The sequence below is a fragment of the Myotis nattereri genome (assembly GCF_964212035.1).
Source record: "Myotis nattereri genome assembly, chromosome: 11".
Classification (NCBI taxonomy): Eukaryota; Metazoa; Chordata; class Mammalia; order Chiroptera; family Vespertilionidae; genus Myotis; species Myotis nattereri.
In genome coordinates this window covers 76,214,602-76,234,994 of record NC_138086.1, presented here as the reverse complement: position 1 = coordinate 76,234,994, position 20,393 = coordinate 76,214,602, and the positions used below count along the sequence as shown (strand labels likewise).

Below are 20,393 nucleotides of genomic sequence, written 5' to 3'. Positions count from 1 at the left end.
GTATATATACCCTTAATTCTTAAGAGATATATCCTCAAGTATTCAGGGATAAAGTATCATGATACCTACAAATGACTTTAAAATTATTATGATTTTGGGGGAAACGAACATACATAAAGCAATAATGCAAAAGTGACAAAATGTTAACTGGTAGATACAGATGAAGAGTGTAAAAGTGTTCACTATATTATTATTCTATCAACTTTTCTGTAGGCTTGACGTTTTTTTAGAATAAAAATTGAGAAAAAAAATCTGAAACAGGATTCAGTTAGTGATTGCATTGAAACACTGGTAATAATTAAATTAGTTGAAAAAAAAACAAGCAAAGATTTGCTTAGGTGAGTTTTTTCTCTTTTAAACAATTACATCATTTAGTGACACTAAAGTGCTATCTCACAAAGCATAGCATCCACAATTGTGTTCTCCTTACACACTGGTCTTCTTTGAGGAGTAGCTTGCAAGCAAGAAAGCAAATCTTGCATTAAAAAGGATGTCCTCATTCTATTAAATTGCTATAAAGAATGTAGGGGTGAGTTGCCACATTAGATAACGTTTATCTTATCATAAATGCCATTGCATGTAACTAGGCTAAGTATTATTTTGCAAAATTTTTGTTTCAGATACATATATCCCTGTGTGCTCGAGGTTGCCATGTAAAACATTTTTATTATGGGTTGCAATAAAAAAGTCTGAAACCTGTAACTCGACAACAAAAAAATAAACAACCTGATTAATAAAGAGGCTATGGACTTGAACGGATATTTCTCCAAGAAAAATACAAATGGCTGACAAGCACCCGAACAGGTGCTCCATCTCACTAATCATTTGGGAATGCAACTCAAAACCAGGAGGTCCTGCCTCAACTACTAGGATGGTTACTATCCAAACCCAGAAAATGACAAGTGTTGATGAAGATGTGGAGAAACTGGAACCTTTGCGCTCTGTTGGTAAGAAGGTAAGCGGTGCAGCTGTTATGGATAACAGTGTGGTGGGTCTTCATATTGAAAATGGAACTACCATAGCATCCAGTGATACCCCATCTGGATATAAACCCCAGAGAACTGAGAGCAGAACTGAATTCCGTAACACTGTCTCCTCAAAAAAGAGCACATGAACTTATGCTTCTATGGCAGTGAACAGGAATATGGGCTTCAAAGGAAAAAAGAAAGAAACAAAATAAATGAATAAATAAATAAAATAAAATAAAAAAGAATGTAGGCTTCAGCTCATCATAATTTGATAGGCAAAAACATTAGTTATACTTTATTATTAGTTTTAATTGTATATAGTATTTAAGAAATGTCAATAAATGTTAAGTATTCCATCCCACCAAATCTCACCTTTTTTTCAAGAAGAATTAATTTAAACAGAATTAAGACCTAAACAAAAATAGAAATGCTGCATTAAAATAAGGAATGCAAGCCTATTATTTATTTGCCTTTTCCTGTCTGCAAAGATATCATATATCATTTAATTAATATTAAAATAATTACAGTGCTTTAAAAATTACATTGAAAATCATGAATTTATACTAAGAAATTAAATATTATCTCTGTCCTCTAAAAAGTGTGAAAACCACTTAAATCTCTAACAAATTGTGTTTTTGGAAGGAGTTGTGCCATTTTTGCTTGAAATATTGCAAGCTCCTAAAAGGGTGGGAACTACTCATTTATTTCTGAACTAGAGGCCCGATGCACAAAAATTTGTGCAAGAGTAGGTCTTCTTAGGGTCTCAGGTTCGATTCCAGTCAAGGGCATGTACCTTGGTTGCGGGCACATCCCCAGTGTGGGGTGTGCAGGAGGCAGCTGATGGATGTTTCTCTCTCATCGATGTTTCTAACTCTCTATTCCTCTCCCTTCCTCTCTGTAAAAAGTCAATAAAATATATTAAAAAAAAGAGTAGGCCTTCCTTTCCTCCAGCTGCCAGCACCAGCTTCCCTCTGACACCTGGGACCCGACATGGGCTTCCCTCCTCCGGCCACCAGCAGGCACCCGGGACCCCAGCTTCATCAGGAAGGACATCTGGAATGATGTCCGGAAGACATCTGGTGTAATAAGCATATTACCTTTTTATTATTATAGATATGTCCAGAGCATTCACCCAACAGATACCCAGTAAATGCTTGTTAAATGATCAACGTGTGCAGGCCCTAGTCAACACATGCTTCAGTACTAAGATCAGAAGTAATACATATAGATATTCTACTGGAAAATGTTTCACTCGTAAGGCAACAAATAAAATATTCTGCAAGATTAAAACATGTGTCTTCCCACTCTAACTTCGTGGTACCTGAAATTACAAAGACAATGGAAAAGAGTACTCTATCCTATATCACTGACAGTATTTGTATACAGTTAGAAATTTCTCTCATACAAGCACTACCAGCACTTTTGGCTCTGTCATCACGAGAGATATCTTAGAAGAGCTGAGACGTGGTTATGCCACAATCTGCATTTGATCGTGTAGCACAGGGGATCTGCCCAGTTAAATGTGCACACTTTTAGGACAGAAGTTAAATACATACCTTGTGTCGAAAATGAAGCACAAGATCCCGAGGAGACAGACCTACAAAGTTAACAGAAAAGGAACCTGTAACTACACCCTGCTGTTTTTATCAAAAAAGTTTTTTTTTTCTCCTCAAAGGAAAGTCAAGTAAAAAAAGTAGGAATATGCAAGTATTAAAATATTATACAGTATTTGATCACGAATACATGTACTCAGAATTTATCACATTACTAATAGTCAAACACAGCACGGCAATGATGAAAAGGTAGAACTGTCCTAACCAGTTTGGCTCAGTGGATAGAGCATTGGCCTGTGGACTGAAGGGTCCCAGGTTCAATTCCAGTCAAGGGCATGTACCTTGGTGTGGGCACATCCCCAGTAGGGAGTGTGCAGGAGGCAGCTGATCGATGTTTCTCTCTCGTTGATGTTTCTAACTCTCTATCCCTCTCCCTTCCTCTCTGTAAAAAATCAATAAAATATATTTTAAAAAAAAGAAAAGGTAGAACTGTCTGCAGTGATGGCAGTATCCTAAATCTGGGTTGCCCAATCCAGTGGCCACGGAGCCCTTGGAATGTGCCAAGTGGGACTGACAACCTAACCTTTAATTTTATTTAATTCGTATTAAGTCTAATATAAATGTCAATACTAGTCATGCCCTGGCTGGATGCTCAGGTATGATCCCCAGGTAGGGCACATACAAGAACCAACCAATGAATACATAAATAATTGGAACAATAAATCAATGTTTCTCTCTCGCACTATCTCTCTCAAATCAATTTAAAAAAAAAAAGAAGTTAAATGTAAATAGTCACGTCACTAGTGGCCACTGCTATGGACAGTGTAGCTCTAACACTTTCTCCCATTCTACAAACAAACGTCTTACAAATGACACAGGCTTCGAGAGCATGAAGCTGGTACTAAGGTGGAATCAATCATTTAAACGTGCTTTTTTGCTCACTACACTCCATAGGCTCTTATTTCTGAGTCACAGTCTTCTCTGATCATTTGTCAGAGGACAAGAGAAAATGATTTAGAGAGAAATATGTTCTCAGAATGGGAATTTTGTTACCAGCTTTTGCAGCACAGGATTACAAAACTGAACTACCTGTTTGGCGACTTCATGCTGAAATAGGAATTGAGTGGGCATAAATCACTTTTGTTTTAATCATGAAAAGGATATTTACTGAGTGCCCACTGAGTACCATGGACACCAAGGCAGATTCTGGGTTGTCAAATAGTGCAAATTACACAAACCCCCAACTTGGAAAACCTTAAAATAGAAAAGTGCTAAGCAGATCTCTCTCTTGCCCTCCCTCTCTGTTACACCATGGAATTGACCTGGTCAGCAGTAATGTAAGGAAAAGGAAAAAACTTCCATTGTTATTCTGAAAAGCAGACATTTCCTTAAACAATAATAGTTGTGAATATTGGTACAGGTATGTTATACTAATGAACAAAATAAACTGATGAATAAAATAGATCCAGAGGCATGGATACATGGAACAGACTGACAGCTGTCAGAGGGGAGGAGGAATGAGGGACTGGATGAAAGAAGGTGAAGGGATTAGCAAAGAGCATATATGCATAGTCCCTGGACACAGACAACAGTGTGGCGATGGCCAGAGGGAAGGGAGGTGGGGGGCTGGTTGAGGGGGGGAAAGGTGGGGAAAATGGGGACATCTGAAATAGTGTCAACAATTTTAAAAAAGTAAAAAAAAAAAAAAAATCCTGTTATAACCTTTGCCAATATAAATACTGGCTAAGAAGATGTGTAAGGAAGCAGCAGCATCAAACGTTGAAGAGTTTAGAGCCATACGGAAATGTAATTCTGATCATGAAGTTTCACATGCAACTAACTCGGTGCCCCAAACGAAAAGAAGTGCAGGCGTTTCTTCCCACTTGTCAAAAGCTACTCACCAAGATACACTTGGGACCCCTCCAATGACGTTCCTCCCAAGGAGCTGTTCATATGTTCATAGAGTTCCTACAAAACACAGATTCCGTTTAGACATTTTGGGCATGGAATTAGAACTATGATGATCAGGAAGAAACTGGTTCTTCAGTTGAGGCCGTTGGTTTTGCCAGGCCCTAAATGCATTTCTTTTTTTTTTTTTTTTTTTTTAATATATTTTATTGATTTTTTTACAGAGAGGAAGGGAGAGAGAGAGAGAGTGAGTTAGAAACATCGATGAGAGAGAAACATCAATCAGCTGCCTCCTGCACATCCCCCACTGGGGAAGTGCCCGCAACCCAGGTACATGCCCTTGACCGGAATCGAACCTGGGACCTTTCAGTCCGCAGGCAGACGCTCTATCCGCTGAGCCAAACCGGCTTTGGCTCTTTTTCTTTTTAAATATATTTTTATTGATTTCAGAGAGGAAGGGAGCGGGAGAGAGAGAGAAACATCAATGATGACAGAGAATCATTGATCAGCTGCCTCCGTCATGCCCCCTACTGAGGATCGAGCCTGCAACCCAGGAATATGCCCTCGACCGCAATCGAACCCGGACCCTTCAGTCCGCAGACCAATGCTCTATCCACAGAGCCAAACTGGCTAGGGACAGGCCCGAAATTTAGAAACAATCAAGGTCTCTCTGAAGACGTGCCTTGTTCTTTCCATCCCTGCCTCTACATTTTAGACCTTGATTCATTCACATGGTGCTAAGGACTCCTGGATAAATTGCCCTACTTTCCTGATAAATACCTAACTGTCCTACCCTCAATAGAATCCATGAGAGACCCATATTCTACCTACTCATGGCAGCCTTGAGGAAAACATGCTCTCCATTTCAATGAAACAGTCATGAGTTTTCCAGGGTTCTGCAATGGGGGTTAGGAGCCAGAAGCCGGATGCATAAGCATCCTGAGCAGGGTATTAATAAGACAAGCAGATTTGGAGAAGCAATGCCATAGCAAAAGGGCTTTTATTAATAGAAACATTTATGTCAGTTGCAGTCATTTGCATTATTTCCTAATAAAAGGCAGTTTGGTTGCATGTAATAAGTATGAACTGTACATTTTGGGCCGATCTCTATCCCTTCAATGGTATTTTCAAAGAAGAATGTCTTTCTTAAGGTAATACGTGATTATCTTTCACAATATTACTGATAGGATTTACTCGATTTATCCATCTGTCTTCAGCCAAACACATCTGCAGAGGGGTACAAATTTACCTTTAGAATGGAAATTTGGGAAAAATCCTTCTCTTCAAAATACGCATGTGTAATGAGCTGAAGTTTTGCTTGGAGCAAGCCATAGAGAGGCTTAAAGAAAAAAACAAAGAAAACTGCCATTAGTATGATAAGAGTTAAAAATAAACACCCCACAGCCTTTCAACTTGAAGAGAACAGGAAGAAGGAAGTTAGTAACTCTCAACGTCAGGGTCCCATTATTCATGACTGAGAGCCCTGACCTCACTCCTGCTCGCTGCCTGGCTGCGCTGAAGGTGCCGGACCCACTCAGAGGGCAGAGGTTGAGTGTGGGCACCAACCTCCTGGGTCTCCCCGTCTCTCAGCCGCATAACTGGGCACGTCACCCCTGCATACCTGCTTGCTGCGGCGAACAAGGGTATCTGAAAAGACACCACCTTAAGAAACTGCTTTCAGAATCAACCAACCAGGCGGAAGCACTTAGTAGAGTATTGGGCACCAAAAGGACGTAGATGTTAGCTATTATTCTCATAATTTGAATCATAGTCTAATTCTGCACACGGTTCTGCTGGCTTGTGGAGACATTTAGCCATCCTGGAAGCAGCCAGTTCTTATAGCTAGCTGAACATCCACAATTAAACTTCCGTTTTCTGTCCTCTGTGGAGGCTTACCTCTAGTCTGTGTCCTCTATCATGACATTTTTCTATATACTTGGACAAAGTTATTCCTTAGTTCTTAATTCTCCTATTTAAGACCCTCTCTTACCATTTCTATCCTTTTACTCTTAATCTTCTTTTCTAGATGTTTTCTGATTTCTGTGTCCTTTTTAGAATGCAGAGGCCAATGCTGCATATTTTTTTAATTAATTAAGACAGGTAATACTGGAACAGTTCCCCCATTACTCCCAGTATTCCTGCTACTATATCATTATTGCCATCTGCATATAAAGTCAGCATATTTTAATCCATGCACTATGAACCACCTACCCCCTCAGTGTGAGCTGGCTCTCCCCGCTCCCCGTGCCTGTAGAGAGACAGACAGGACGGGTTTTCAGCCCATTTTACCACTTAGTAGTTATATGTCTACGAGAGACATCGCTTTCTCTGAAATGTATCGTTATTTGTAAAATGAGAACAGTAAATATTTATATCTCACAGTTGGTATGAGGATTATATCTAAAATGACAATTATATATAAAAAGTGTCTGATACAGAATTAATACCTGACACATAGGCACTAGATAAATGACATTTATTTTCATTATAACTGTTCTTTGAAGAATGATTACTGAGTAAGCTTTTCAGCACCTTGCATTTGCTTTAATACCTAGTACTCCTATGCCTTCTTTTCGTTGGTCATCTGACCCAATATAAAAAAAGGATTTCACTGATGTCTATATTTCAGGCCACCCTTCTAGAAACTGTACACGGATCAGGTTAGCAATCTACCACTTTCCTGATATTTATAATCATTCCTTTTCTTGACTATTCTTGCCCTATACTTAAAATTACTGTCTTGGAAGAAATATTCTGATCCTCAAAATCTTATTGTTAAGGCCAGTAAGTATTAAATTATTATTATTCAGATATTTTCTTTGTTTTTAAACTTAGTAATAAAAACCAAGATAAATTATCTCTTGCAAAATTCAACTTATATTAAACAAACTACATTTAAATTGTCTGTGGGTATAAGAAATTGGATAGTTGCAGGAGAAATAATTGAACAGAATCTACACACATTTGGTGACTAAGCTACTAAAATATTCTCATCTTTGGTTTAGGTTAATGGCAGAAACATCTACACAGTAGGTCCTCAGGTTATGTCGGAGATCCGTTCCTACGGCGCCACGAAACGCGATTTTCACCGTAAGTCGGAAACCACCTACATAAGCACCTACGTCACTCACATGGAGCACAGACACAGCAGGAATGAAGAAACAGCAAAAAAAAATTTAAAAGAAAGTCAATAATTCCTGACCTTTACTTGTGGTAAATAAATAATAAAAAACATAAAGCACATATGTACATACGTCGAAATGACGGAACTTTTTTTTTAAATAAATAAATGGGAGATGGCGACACAACAACGAAACGACATACATCTAGTCCGATGTAACCCGAGGACTGTCTGTATTCAGTAATCATATAGATCTAAGGTAATTAACATGATAGAGATCTGGATTTTCCCCACAAAGGAAGTTTGGGTATTATATATTACATGTAGGCTTACGTATCTGGTGTTATTGGTAAAGGTGTTATTATTCCATTAGTAATAAAAGTGGAAGGAACATCACACTTTTTTCCGTGATTTAATGAAAAGAGATATAAAAGAGTAAATGTTATATATTCCTTTAAAAAAATAAAGTTAAAATGATGATACACTTGCATCTGATCAACTTGTACCCAGAAGAAGCAATTTAAAGCACTGTTATAGTGCATTTCATTATGTACTTCCCTTCCTCAAACATTTTCAGTTTTTAAAGAGCAGGTTAAGGCTACAATTTCATCATAAAAGAGTCATGCACTTCTAGTATCGTCAATAAAATCTGAATATGATTATAGTACTCTGAATGTTAGTAAAATGTTATTTACTCAAAGTCTTGGGAACAAAACAAAAATGTATAAATGAAATGTACATTTCGGTCAAGTGCCACCTCCTGCCCCACAGCCTATCTAGGAGGTCTCCTTCTCTGGGCGGAGGGCAAATGAGCATGAAGCTGCTGAAGGGCAAAGAGAAAGAGGAGCCGCGGGAGCCTAAATATTGAGCCGCTGGAGAATCTGAATATACTGTCTGGATCTGTCCTGAGACTAACAGTGCTGATCCTCGAGGGAATCTGCCATGAGAGTTTAACAAACACGTTACCAGGGAGCGATCTGGTCCCTTACCAGCTTGCTTAGAACACAGACGCTTTTCTGCACGGTCTCTCTGGTGACATCTGCATGCCGGACTTTCAAGGCCTATTACAAATAGTCATTATTAGAAATACTTAAAAATAACCATTCTTCAACATAAAAATAGCAAGTAGATAGAAAAAACATTTCTTGCATTTGGTTAATTACATTCAAAAAGCATTTACTGCGAATCTCAGAAAATGTTCATTGGATGAATAAGTGTTCGTCGGCCAGGGCACCACGTGCTGGAATGCGGCAGGCGAAGGGAACGGTGAGAGACAGTCTGTATTTATGACGGAATTTACAGTCTGATGGAGAATACTTTATGTGCAAGTTGCCACACTCAATGCAAATCAACCATCCTTGTTCTGGTTGTAAAATGGGCTGCCCTTTCGAAGCCACTGTTTCTGGTGAGAAGGAGATAGTTTAAGAGACGACAAAACAGCTACGTGAAGGTGGCTGTCCTCGGCACCGGGAGTCTGTTCTGGAGGGGGGTATTGTAGCCAGCTCTGAGCCGGAAGCATGCCTCCAGGATCCCGAGGATGACCCTGCGAGCTCTCTCCTGCTCTCCGCTCGCAGAAAACAACCTGCTGAGATCAGCCGCAGGCGAGGCTGTGAGGGAAGTGAGAATGACTTCCCTCCCCATGCACTGCCTGGCAGCTCCCAGGATCTGTCCTGAGGACCAAGGAGCTTCCCTGCCTTCCACTGGCTGAGGACTAGTGGTTGCATGAAGCCAGGAGTGGAGCCTTCCCTCAATCTGTTTCTCCCTCTCTGCCTTGCTTGGATTCATTCATCAGATCCCATCTCCTTCAAAGGGAATTCAAGTCCTTCTCTTAGGCTCTGAGCCCCTCTGATATCTGGCTTATCTGTCTGGTCATCAGAAGAGGCTAGAAAAACTTGGAGGAAAGGGCAGCCTCAATATACTCGGGAGTGGGTCAGACCCGGGGGAGGGAGACAGGCAGTATGAACTGCCACCTCAAGGTTACACAGAGCATGGGAACTGCTGATGAAACTAGGGGAGTAGAGGGAGTAAAGGAACGGGCTCCCAAGAAAGGACAGTAGCTCAATTCATCTCATAGAAAAGCGTGTAAGGGTAACAGTCTGTGAAGAAATCAAATGCACAAAGCTACCATACAGAATCCCCTCCCGCAAAACCCCAGGCTGCTCAGAAGCAAACCATAAAAGGGGAAGCTGCCCACTGTGATGCATGTGAATTTATTAATTAGAGCTATTAAGCTGGCAAGTAGTTTAAGAATGATCACAATCTTAGCCATAGATAATTAAGATAACAGGCAAGTAGTTTGGAGCTACTCTAAGTACTTTCTACTACTTCTAAAATGCTGCTTAAAAAAAATAAAAAACAAAAGACACCCATTACCACTCCATTTCTCTAAGTTATACACCAAACACTAGAAATAGGAAGTTCAAGGACATCATGAAATTTAAATACAGTATTCTGCAGACAAATGACTAAGTTTGGTATCACTATCTGAAAACAATGTGCAAAATATTACACGATACAAATATAACTATAATCACCCATATCAACTCACAAAGACATTTATGTGAATAAATTGTTACTATTGGGCAAACAGCTACAAACCGTTTATAAAAATTTAAAAACAATATCACAGGTCCCACATATGCATGTCCCCAAATTTTACATTTTAGGTGGGCAATAGCTAAGAAAGAATTTTCAAGGTTCTTTTTGTTGTTCATGGTAACCGTCGTACCTTGGCTTCAATCTGCCGATAGCAAGAGATACCATATACGGTGGCTCCATTTCCATTTCTGGGTGGCAAGTGAAAAAACACAGTATCTAAGAGATACACAGAAAAAAGTAGATACTAAAGTGATTACCCTTATGAGTGAATAATGACACTGAAGTTGTTATAATGCAGTCATTACAAACAGGAACCCGTGCGCACTTCCTCCCAGCACCACTACCACTGGCTGTGAGAACCCCTCTCACGGCCTTACGGTACACACCCATCACCAGAGCACAGCAGGCTGAATCAGAACAGGTCTCACTGGGACTATGATCACTTATCTCAGAAAATACTTGATCTATACAGGATTCTTCCAGATTAAAACAAAATAGAGAACTGAGAGACTGAAAGCAATGCATGATTCTTGGCCAGAAACTCCTGGATGACTGGGGAAATCTGAACACAGCCCGGGTATTAGGTGGCATTAGGGACTTACTGACACATCTCTTGGCTGTGATACTGATATTGATTATCCTGGGAATGACCTTATTCTTGGAGGTGTATACTGAAGTAATAAGAGCTAAGGTGTCATGATATTTACAACCGACTTTCAAATAGTACAGGCAAAACTGTACACAAACACAAATACAAAGAACACTGTGGAATATTCACTATACTAATCTTCAACTTTTCTGTATGTTTAAAGGTGTTCATAAGTCAAAAAATTGGGATAAAAACATCTGCAAGGTTAAAATACGGTATTTAAAGTTTATTAACCTGCATAGTAACATTTGCTCCATTTTATCAAAAATTAAACAGGTAATCCAACCAAGTTCAACCTAGTCTTTTGGTAGAGCCTCTCCTACATGATAAAATGTCGCTCTTCACGGAGCCTGCCAACGCACTCCTTACGGGCAGCAGGAGGCAGTGCCGAGCCTGCAGCCGTGCTCTATGGGGTGCTGCTGGTCTGCACATGCAGGCAGGCTCTCAGGCAGGGCGCTGTGATGACAGTGGCCCGGGGTGGAGAAGCAGTGCCGCTGTTTCCGGGTGGGCACTGGGGCACGACCTTGTAAGTTTGCAGGCAGAGGCCCAGGTGCAGGTGAGGCCTCACGTTTGCCTGAGAGGAGTCTGAAGTATAAATGCAGGAAGTGCTACCAGCAGTGAACATCCTAATCTGGCTAATCACTTACTTTGGCCAGGTTCCTGGCAAGAGAAGCCAAGGTTCACCAACCGTTACAAGGCAAGCCTGGTGCTCAGCTGGAGATCCTCTGGATCCTTTAGAGCAGTGGTTCTCAACCTTCCTGATGCCGCGACCCTTTAATACAGTTCCTCATGTTGTGGTGACCCCCAACCATAAAATTATTTTCATTGCTACTTCATAACTGTAATTTTGCTACTGTTATGAATCGTCATGTAAATATCTGATATGCAGGATGTATTTTCATTGTTACAAATTGAACATAATTAAAGCATAGTGATTAATCACAAAAACAATATGTCATTATATATGTGTTTTCCGATGGTCTTAGGCGACCCCTGTGAAAGGGTCGTTCGACCCCCAAAGGGGTTGCGACCCACAGGTTGAGAACCGCTGCTTTAGAGCATGAGGAGTCAGCTCCAACCAGATTATAAACATTTTATAATTAAGCACAATCAACTGTCCTCTCATTCATTCATGTATTTATTTGTTTGTTAATCCTCACCTAAGGATATTTTTCATTGCTTTTTAGAGAGAGAGGGAGGGGAGAGAGAGAGAAACATCAATGTGAGAGAGACACATAGACACACTGATTGGTTGCCTCCCAAATGTGTCCTGACAGGGGTGACTGGGGCAGACCAGGGATCAAGCCTGCAGCAGAGGTATGTGCCCTTGACTGGAATGGAATCCGAGACCCTTCAGTCTGTGGGTTGATGCTCTATCCACGGAGCCCAACTGGCTAGGGCCAAAGGCATTTCATTTACAAAGTACTTAGCATCTAAGACGTCTTGTCAAATTAAAAAAATGACACTAACTGCCCACCGCCTGTTCACGTACCTTCCTGGTAGTTGTGTGCGCCATCTGGTAAGGCCAGGAAGGGCAGGTACTTCCATTCCTCGGGTATGGTGGGGCTGTCGTGTCCATCTCCTGGAATCAGGGGCGGGTAAGAGAATTCCACCTGAAACGGAGAGGAAAGTTGTTAGCCAAAGGTTGTTGATCAAAGAGAGAATTTTATCTTGAAAGGCAGAAATGCCTTTAGACGCTGAAAAACAGGAGTAAGGGTAAGCCACACTTGCTGACGTCATGTGACATTATCAGCAGACCTATGAGATAGAGGGGAAGGAGGAGGGGGAGGGAAGGAAGAAGAAAGGAGTAAAAGAAGGACTTGCACGCCTCTCCCTTTCTGATTTAACAGGCTGCCACATCTTAATGTGCACAGGAGGGTGGTGGTAGCAGTGAGTGGGCTGAGATGTACATCTGGGAGCTGTCATCAGACAGGTGGTAACTGCCGCCATGGAGCCCTGAGGAAACCCAACATCCTATGGAACAGAGTGGAGGAGGACGTCCAACGAAGGAGCCTGAGAAGTGAGCCAAGATCTAGGTTTGCTTCGCATCCATTGGCTCCCTTGTTCCCAATACTTAGACCTTCAAGTTTATGGTTTTTTGTTTGTTTGTTTTTAAATTATATTTTATTGATTTTTTACAGAGAGGAAGGGAGAGGGATAGTTAGAAACATCGATGATAAAGATACATCGATCGGCTGCCTCCTGCACATACCCCACCAGGGTTGTGCCCGCAACCAAGGTACACGCCCTTGACCGGAAGCGAACCTGGGACCCTACAGTCCGCAGGCCGACGCTCTATCCACTGAGCCAAACCGGTTAGGGCTCAAGTTTATGGTTTTGATGGCGGGCTGGTGGGGTGTGAGGAGGCATTAAGCAACATTTCAGATTTATTATTATTTTTTAAGATTGAGAATTGACCAATGAAAGGTCAATGAAGTCTCTTCAACACTGTGTCTCACAGAAAGAACCAAGTTTTTTAAAATATATATTTGTATTGATTTCAGTGAGAGGAAGGGAGAGGGAGAGGGAGATAGAAACATCAATGATGAAAGAGATTCATTGATCGGCTGCCTCCTACATGTCTCCCACTGGGGACCAAGCCAGCAACCCAGGCATGTGTTCTCGACCGGAATCAAACCTGGGACCCTTCAGTCCACAGGTTGACGCTCTATCCCCTGAGCCAAACCAGCTAGAGCAAGAACAAAGTTTTTAATATGTGCCCCCAGGTGCTGGCATCCCCAGGCTTATTAGCATTTTCTCTGAGCTTCTAATTATTTTTGTTATTTCAATGAGACTTTTGGAGAGGAGGGCAGAACAAAATACTCGTTAGCTATTTTAAAATGTTATAATTCAGCCTGGCCAGTGTGGCTCAGTTGGGGTCACTGGTTCAATTCCCAGTTAGGGCACATGCCCAGGTTGCAGTCTGGATTTGATCCCCTGTAGGGGGCGTGCAGGAGGAAGGCAAACAATGTTTCTCTTGATGTTTCTCTCTCCCTTCCTCTCTCTCCAAAAAAATAAAAATAAAAAAATCAGTAAAAATGTATTTAAAAACAAAAATATTATAATGTTGTAATTCAGTATTTCTTCATATGAAAAGATATTAATGGTATCTTGTTACATAAAAAGGCAAATCATGCCGAAACCGGTTTGGCTCAGTGGATGGAGCGTCGGCCTGCGGACTGAAGGGTCCCAGGTTCGGTTCCGGTTGGGGGCATGTGCCTGGGTTGCGGGCATATCCCCAGTGGGAGATGTGCAGGAGGCAGCTGATCGAGGTTTCTCTCTCATCGATGTTTCTAACTCTCTATCTCTCTCCCTTCCTCTCTGTAAAAAATCAATAAAATACATTTTTTTAAAAAAAAGGCAAATCATAACACTTCATTATAGTATAGTATATTTTTTGGAAAAAATTATGCCTATTCATAAAAAATAACTGGAGTGTGCTCTCCCTCCTGGGAGCATGCCCACCCTTTACCCCTCCCCTCTTTTTCCCCACAGGTGTGTATCTCCTAAACTCTAAGGGACCCCACGAGACTGGCAAACAGGGGAGCAATGGGCAGTGACAGCTTGTCCCAGGTTAAGCCCCCGAGCCTGTCCCAGGCCCCCTGTTCTCTGACTCTTCAGTGAGTGACCGCCCATTCCATTGCTAGAGCCAGAGCAGCCCCGCCTCGACGCTCTCCTGTCCCTGCTTCTGCCCTCAGCCCTTCCTTGCCCCACTGTCCCCGCTTTGACAAGGTGCTCTCAGAAGCAAAACCCAACAAAGTGGGAAGGATATTCACCAAGCTGTGAAGAGCAGATTTCTCCAGGACTTTAAGTGCTAGTTTTCTTCTCTATATTTTCTCACTTTTCTATTTACAGTGAATATATATTACTTACGATAAGAAATGTTACTTTTTTTAAAAAGCTGGAATATGACTTGAAATTTTTTTTAAAATATCAATTTTTATAACAGCAGAGGAGCTGTATTGGTGTATTGGGGGCAATAGATGTTTAGGTTCTTTGGAGAACAGGAGGAAGGAATCAAAGATCCTCCCCACTCTCTTCCCTGTCCATCTCTGTCTCCCTCTTGTGGTGCCCATGCCTAGACCAGCCTTCTGCAGCCCTCCCTTATCTTCTAGCAAAGGCTGAGCTCAGCACAGGGTCTGAGTCACAATAATATGAAAGAATTATCCGTGATGCATAAGCATCTCACTAGAGATGAAGACTTAAGCCAAAGAAAGAAATGTAGGCACTTTCCAGCTACTGGGGAGGATTATAAGAGGACAAAAGCATCCTCCTGCTATTTCTAAATTTCCATTATTCAGGTTGACACCCACGCTGCTTAGCTGCAATGCCAAGGCCTAAATGACAACTATTCCACTCTCTACATGTTAGTATCGCAGCCCTCCAAAGCCAGGCATGTTCATCATCGCAGCATATGGAAAGGATGGTGAACATCAGGAAGAAACCTCTGCCAAAATATTAAAGTTCAAGAAATAAAAGTGCTGGGGAGGAGGGGGGCGAGGCAGTATTGTTTCACAAGTTCTCTGAGTAGCGAAACCATCTCTGGACTTATTCTTCCCTAACCTCTAACTCTCCAAAGTTTGTTCGTCCTGTTCCAAAGGCCTGCTTATTCCAACAAGAATCACGAAGGATATGCCTTAGTGTTTCATCATTGTCACCACAGGATTCCATCAGCAGCAGGTGCCAAAACTCCATACGTCAGCCAGCCATCTGTCACCAAAACCTGAATTCGTCAGAGCTTGCCAATATCACCCTAACATCACATCACACACACACACACACACACACACACACACCCTGAATCTCCACAACCCATCCCTGAATTTGCAACACAACATCCTGTTACCCAAGGAGATGTTCCCAGGATGGGACCACTCAGAGCAACAGGAAAATATATTGTTCTCTCCCTCATTCTACTTGCTTTACTCACCGTTGGAAATAGTGTAAACATGAGTTCTAGTATTTTCATAATTCTACTTTTTGAAAAAGTACAATCTGATAAAACCAGTTTATTCAAGAATTAAAACGTCTAGCCATGTATACAAAACCATGAACAGAACAAAATCAGAACAGTGGTCAAAAATCAAGTAATAATTCCAACTTTTCAGACATCACTTTGGAAAATAGCTATTCCCTATTAATTTGGGTGCTTTTAAAAAAGTTCCAAACTATGAAAGAACCAAAAGGTTTAATTGATATACATTCGATTATATTATTTTGCTAAAAAATACACTAATCTGACAAATAGTTTATATTATTTAGTGCCAAAAAGCAAATAAAGAACAAATAAAACTCTGGAACACATAATGTATAACAAGCAAACTACTACAGAGGAGGAGCCCATAAATAATATTGTGTCAAAGACTAATTTCAGATGAGTTTTTAAGGAAGAAGGGTCCTTTGCTAAATACTAAGTTTTTTAAAAATTTCAGAAAAAGAATTGGAATAGATAAATATCTCAAAACTATTTTAGCCGAAACCGGTTTGGCTCAGTGGATAGAGCGTCGGCCTGCGGACTGAAAGGTCCCAGGTTCGATTCCGGTCAAGGGCATGTACCTGGGTTGCGGGCACATCCCCAGTGGGAGATGTGCAGGAGGCAGCTAATCGATGTTTCTCTCTCATCGATGTTTCTAACTTTCTATCTCTCTCCCTTCCTCCCTGTGAAAAATCAATAAAAAATATATTTTTAAAAAAAAAAACAAAAAAAAACTATTTTAGATGTCTGGGTAGTACTTTCACTCACTTAAAAAAGTGTTCTAAGCATGAAGTATAGCCATCAACTAGAATTATCACCACTAGAAATTAATATTATCTACGAAAAAATTCACTCCCACAAATTATCCCAATAAACGTGAAAAAAAAAATGGCCAAGTGATAAAAGTTATTACATGTTCATTTTAATTTAAATGGAGGAATTTTTCATTAAAATGTATTTCATTAAAATATATCTGAAAGCCTCAAAGGTGAAAAAAATTGGAGATAAGATGACGGGACATCTGTCTACATGCCTCGCTTGGGGGTCCTCAGCACAGCTATACTGGAAGAGAGCTTTACCTTGTGGTCCACGTGAGCGGACCTCACTCCTGCATCATGGCAGTCGCTCTGGAGCAGCTTTTTAACAGAAGGGCCTACGGAGATTTAATGGAAAGTTATCGCGCTTAATTAGCCCTGCAGACTGCTGCAAGCCATTTCTTTACACAAAGGTTTTACTTTGGTTCCCTTGGATCTAAAAACGGGAAATGACACCCAGTTTGGGAATTTTCGCTATGAATAATCTCAGTGCACGGAAAGAACTGGTGATGAGCATGCCCTGCGGCATCTGGAACATGGGAAGGCCCTCCCACTATCTAACAGGATCTGAGGTCAGAGTCACAGGTCCATGACCGCGCACTCAGTGCCCCGCACCTGGAAGGACCGTGTTAAAATGGAGAAGGTAGTCGGTGAGTACATTCCAAGGGAAATCTTACACAGACGCTCTGAAACACCTGACATACTGATTTTGTCTCTGCACTGTCTGATTTTAGGAAGAATCCTGTTTGGTTTAGCCAGAGACTCCCCACTTCACCACTGATGTAGTCAATTCCCATTCATCGATCCCCACTCTGCTCCTTGCCTATAAATTCCCACTTTTCCCTGTTATATTCAGAATCGAGCCTAGTTCTGTACTGAGATCTCTTTTTCCCTCCAACAGCTTTTCTTTTTCTTTTTTTTTTTTTTGTGCGTTGGCCGGGAAACGAGAGCTTTTCTGAATAAAATCTGGTTTTACCGCTTTAACTATTGTCCAGCTCTGGTTTTCCTGATAGTACCAAATTAGCTGTAAGTATGCTTAAGTCAACTAACCTTTCTGGGTTTCAGTTTACTCATCTGTAAATTTAAGAGGGATGGAGTAGATGATCTCTAAGGATTCCCGCCAGGTCTAAACTTCTCAGGAAGAAGTAAGGTACAGAAAAAAATCAGCAATTTGGATTTGCTGGAGGTCGGGGAGCTATGAGGCCAGGACTCCCTGACTCCCAGCATAGTGTTCATTTTACAGAACCAGTCACCATTCTAAAACTCAGTGCTGAAACCCCACACCAGACACAGCCAGAGAAACGCCAGGGTGCTACTGCAGCCCAAAGGGCCTCTCTCATCTCACAATCTGTTGTACAGTTGTCTTTAATCTCCAAGCAGACAGCACTACATTTTGTTTTCTACAGTAAAGTAAGCCCAGCCGGTGTGGATCAGTGGTTGAGCGGCAACCTATGAACCAGGATGATTCCAGGTCAGGGCACATGCCCAGGATGTGGGCTCGATCCCCCGTGTGGGTTGAACAGGAGATAGCCGATCAATGATTTCTCTCTCTCCCTCTCCCTTCCTCTCAGAAATCAATAAAAATATATTAAAAATAAAGTAATTTTTCCTCTCTGGAAATAAAAAGTATACTCCTTTTGCCCATAAAACAGATATACAACATAATAACTAATCTCGACTTTAGATGACAGCAAAAATGAAAAGATCTCATTGTATCTCCTACCAATAGTTCCTTCTTTTTTGTCTTTAAAACTGTTTGGTTCTGAAGTGGGGCTGCCACTTCTTACTTTACCCGGAAAGACACCTAAACGCCACATGGTTCTGCAGAATGAACACAGGACGCGCCAGAGCGATTGTAAGTCTGACTCCTGGGCTGTCCAGCAGTGCGATCTCGGAGAGATCATTTTACTGCCTGCAAGCTTCAGTTACTGCACCCGTATCCAAAGGAAGTTATACAGGGACAAGATGAAAGCTGTGAACTTTAAAGGTCTAATGGTGATGAACACTTTGCTTGCACACCATGATGCAAACTCAAATATCTGTTCTCTCACCTGTAAATATAGGGTCACATTTTAAAACCTTATAATCTACGGCTGCTTGGAATGTTTCAGACATGGCACCGAATAACACCACTCCTCTGTGGCCTCTTCCAATGCCATTTCCACCCGAGGAACAGAGAAGGAATAGCAAGCAGTCTTTACAACACAAACACAACCATCTTCTCACTTCCTCCATCATTTTTTTTCTGTTATCATCCTAACGAACTTAAATTCTGCCCATAGACATCTTCTAAAATGTTATATTCCTGTGACATACAAGAAGGAAAATGCTCCATTACTTAGTGGCAGCAATGAGCATTTTCGATATTTTAAACATTTCAATTTCCCGTTCGCTAGCACGCTGTGACATCACTGCCTTCCAGTGTGTGGGCTCATTCTCTAACCCTGTTCCTATTTTGTCCCCTCGCCTCAATGCACAGACTGCACAGGTGCCATTGTTCCCTTTACCATTCAGTGAAGCGGCTTAAAAATGACTTTGTATTTGCACATGGCTTCGCTCGGTAAACACCCGTCTTCCCTCGCGCTCGAGCTGGGGCGGTCAGCCGCGCACCTAAAGGCAGGAGCTGGACGAGATCAAATAGCAAAATCGACGCCCAATGGGGAGGCGGGGCGGGGTCAGCCCACCTCCCCGGGCGCCCGCGTCCCGGGCTCCCAAGATAAACAAAGGGAGTGGACGGTGTCACCGCGGCAGGTGCTGCCACCGACCCGCGGCACCCGTGCGGCAGCCCGCCGAGCTCCACCCGTCCACACGCGGCCCGGGTGCGGACTCCTCCTGCGGGCTCCCGCCCTGGGTGGGCACCGAGAAAGTCCACGGAGACAGAGATGGACGGGGGGGAGGGGGGGCGGACCTTCCCTTCCTTCCTCCCGCTCCACCAAAGAGCCTAAACACCTACCCACCCCAACGCCCCAACACACAGCGCCTCCGCTGCTCGACGCAATGCATGTCCAGGGGCGGGAGAGAGAGAGAGCGTGGGGCCGGCGGCAGGTGGGGCGAGAGGGGGTCTGCAGAGAGGAGACGAGCGCAGAGGCCAGAAGGACCGAGGGCGCTGCCGGCGGGAGGACGGGGCGGAGGGGAGGGGCGCAGCTGGCGGGAGGACGCCCGGGCGGCCGCGGGCGGGTCGGGGGCGAGCGGGGCCCTCCTCACCTGGCAGCCCTTCTTGTGGTGAAAGCCGACCACCACGATGTGCAGAACGGGCCCCCGCGGGGCGCCATCGCAGCCCCGCCCGGCCTTCTCCATGGGCAGCCGCCTCGGGCGCGCACGACCACGACTTCAACCGCCACGGGCGGCGGCCGGGTGACCGGCGGTCCCCGGGCGGCCGGCGATCCGTGGATTTCGGGGGTCAGCCGGGGCGCCGCATGAGGCCGCGCCGGGGGCCTGGAGAGGCCGAGGCTCCCGCAGCTCCGCCCCGCCCCCCGGCCGCCGCCGCGCCGCGCTCAGCAGCCTCCGCTCTTCCGGGCCGTCAGCCGACGCAGCCGCCGCCGGCAGGGAGGGGCGGGGCCGCAGGGGCGGGGCGGGGCCCGGGGGCGGGGCCTGCAGTGACCTCCGGGCACACCTGTCCCCTGTGCTCCTAGCCACCTGCTTCCTCCTCCGATTCCTTCTCTTCTTCCTCCTTCAATTCTCCGCCCCTCCCCACATCGTTCCTCAACTTTACTTCCTTTTTAACGTGCTTTCCGTTCATTCCTTCACTTCCTTTCCTTGGATTCGCTGCCCTAGGGTCTCTCTAGCCTTTCTTCTTAAATATTGGA

General features: G+C 43.1%; 1 protein-coding gene across 2 annotated transcripts in view; it reads right to left on the bottom strand.

Annotated features, from left to right (window-relative positions):
• The window catches only part of AVL9 (AVL9 cell migration associated), a 39,250-nt gene extending 19,187 nt beyond the window's left edge, over window positions 1–20,063 (bottom strand). Inside the window, exons 1-8 of one of the 2 annotated variants that reach the window (XM_081101984.1) lie at window positions 19,792–20,063; window positions 12,290–12,410; window positions 10,279–10,364; window positions 8,540–8,611; window positions 5,679–5,768; window positions 4,423–4,489; window positions 2,525–2,565; window positions 1,341–1,379 (exon numbers count right to left, since the gene is read on the bottom strand). In XM_081101984.1, coding sequence (XP_080958110.1) covers window positions 1,341–1,379; window positions 2,525–2,565; window positions 4,423–4,489; window positions 5,679–5,768; window positions 8,540–8,611; window positions 10,279–10,364; window positions 12,290–12,410; window positions 19,792–19,884 — 609 coding nt within the window. In that variant the 5' untranslated portion in view covers window positions 19,885–20,063. The remainder of the gene's footprint in view (window positions 1–1,340; window positions 1,380–2,524; window positions 2,566–4,422; window positions 4,490–5,678; window positions 5,769–8,539; window positions 8,612–10,278; window positions 10,365–12,289; window positions 12,411–19,791) is intronic. The other variant, XM_081101985.1, reaches the window with a different exon arrangement.
• Window positions 20,064–20,393: the final 330 nt, after the last annotated feature.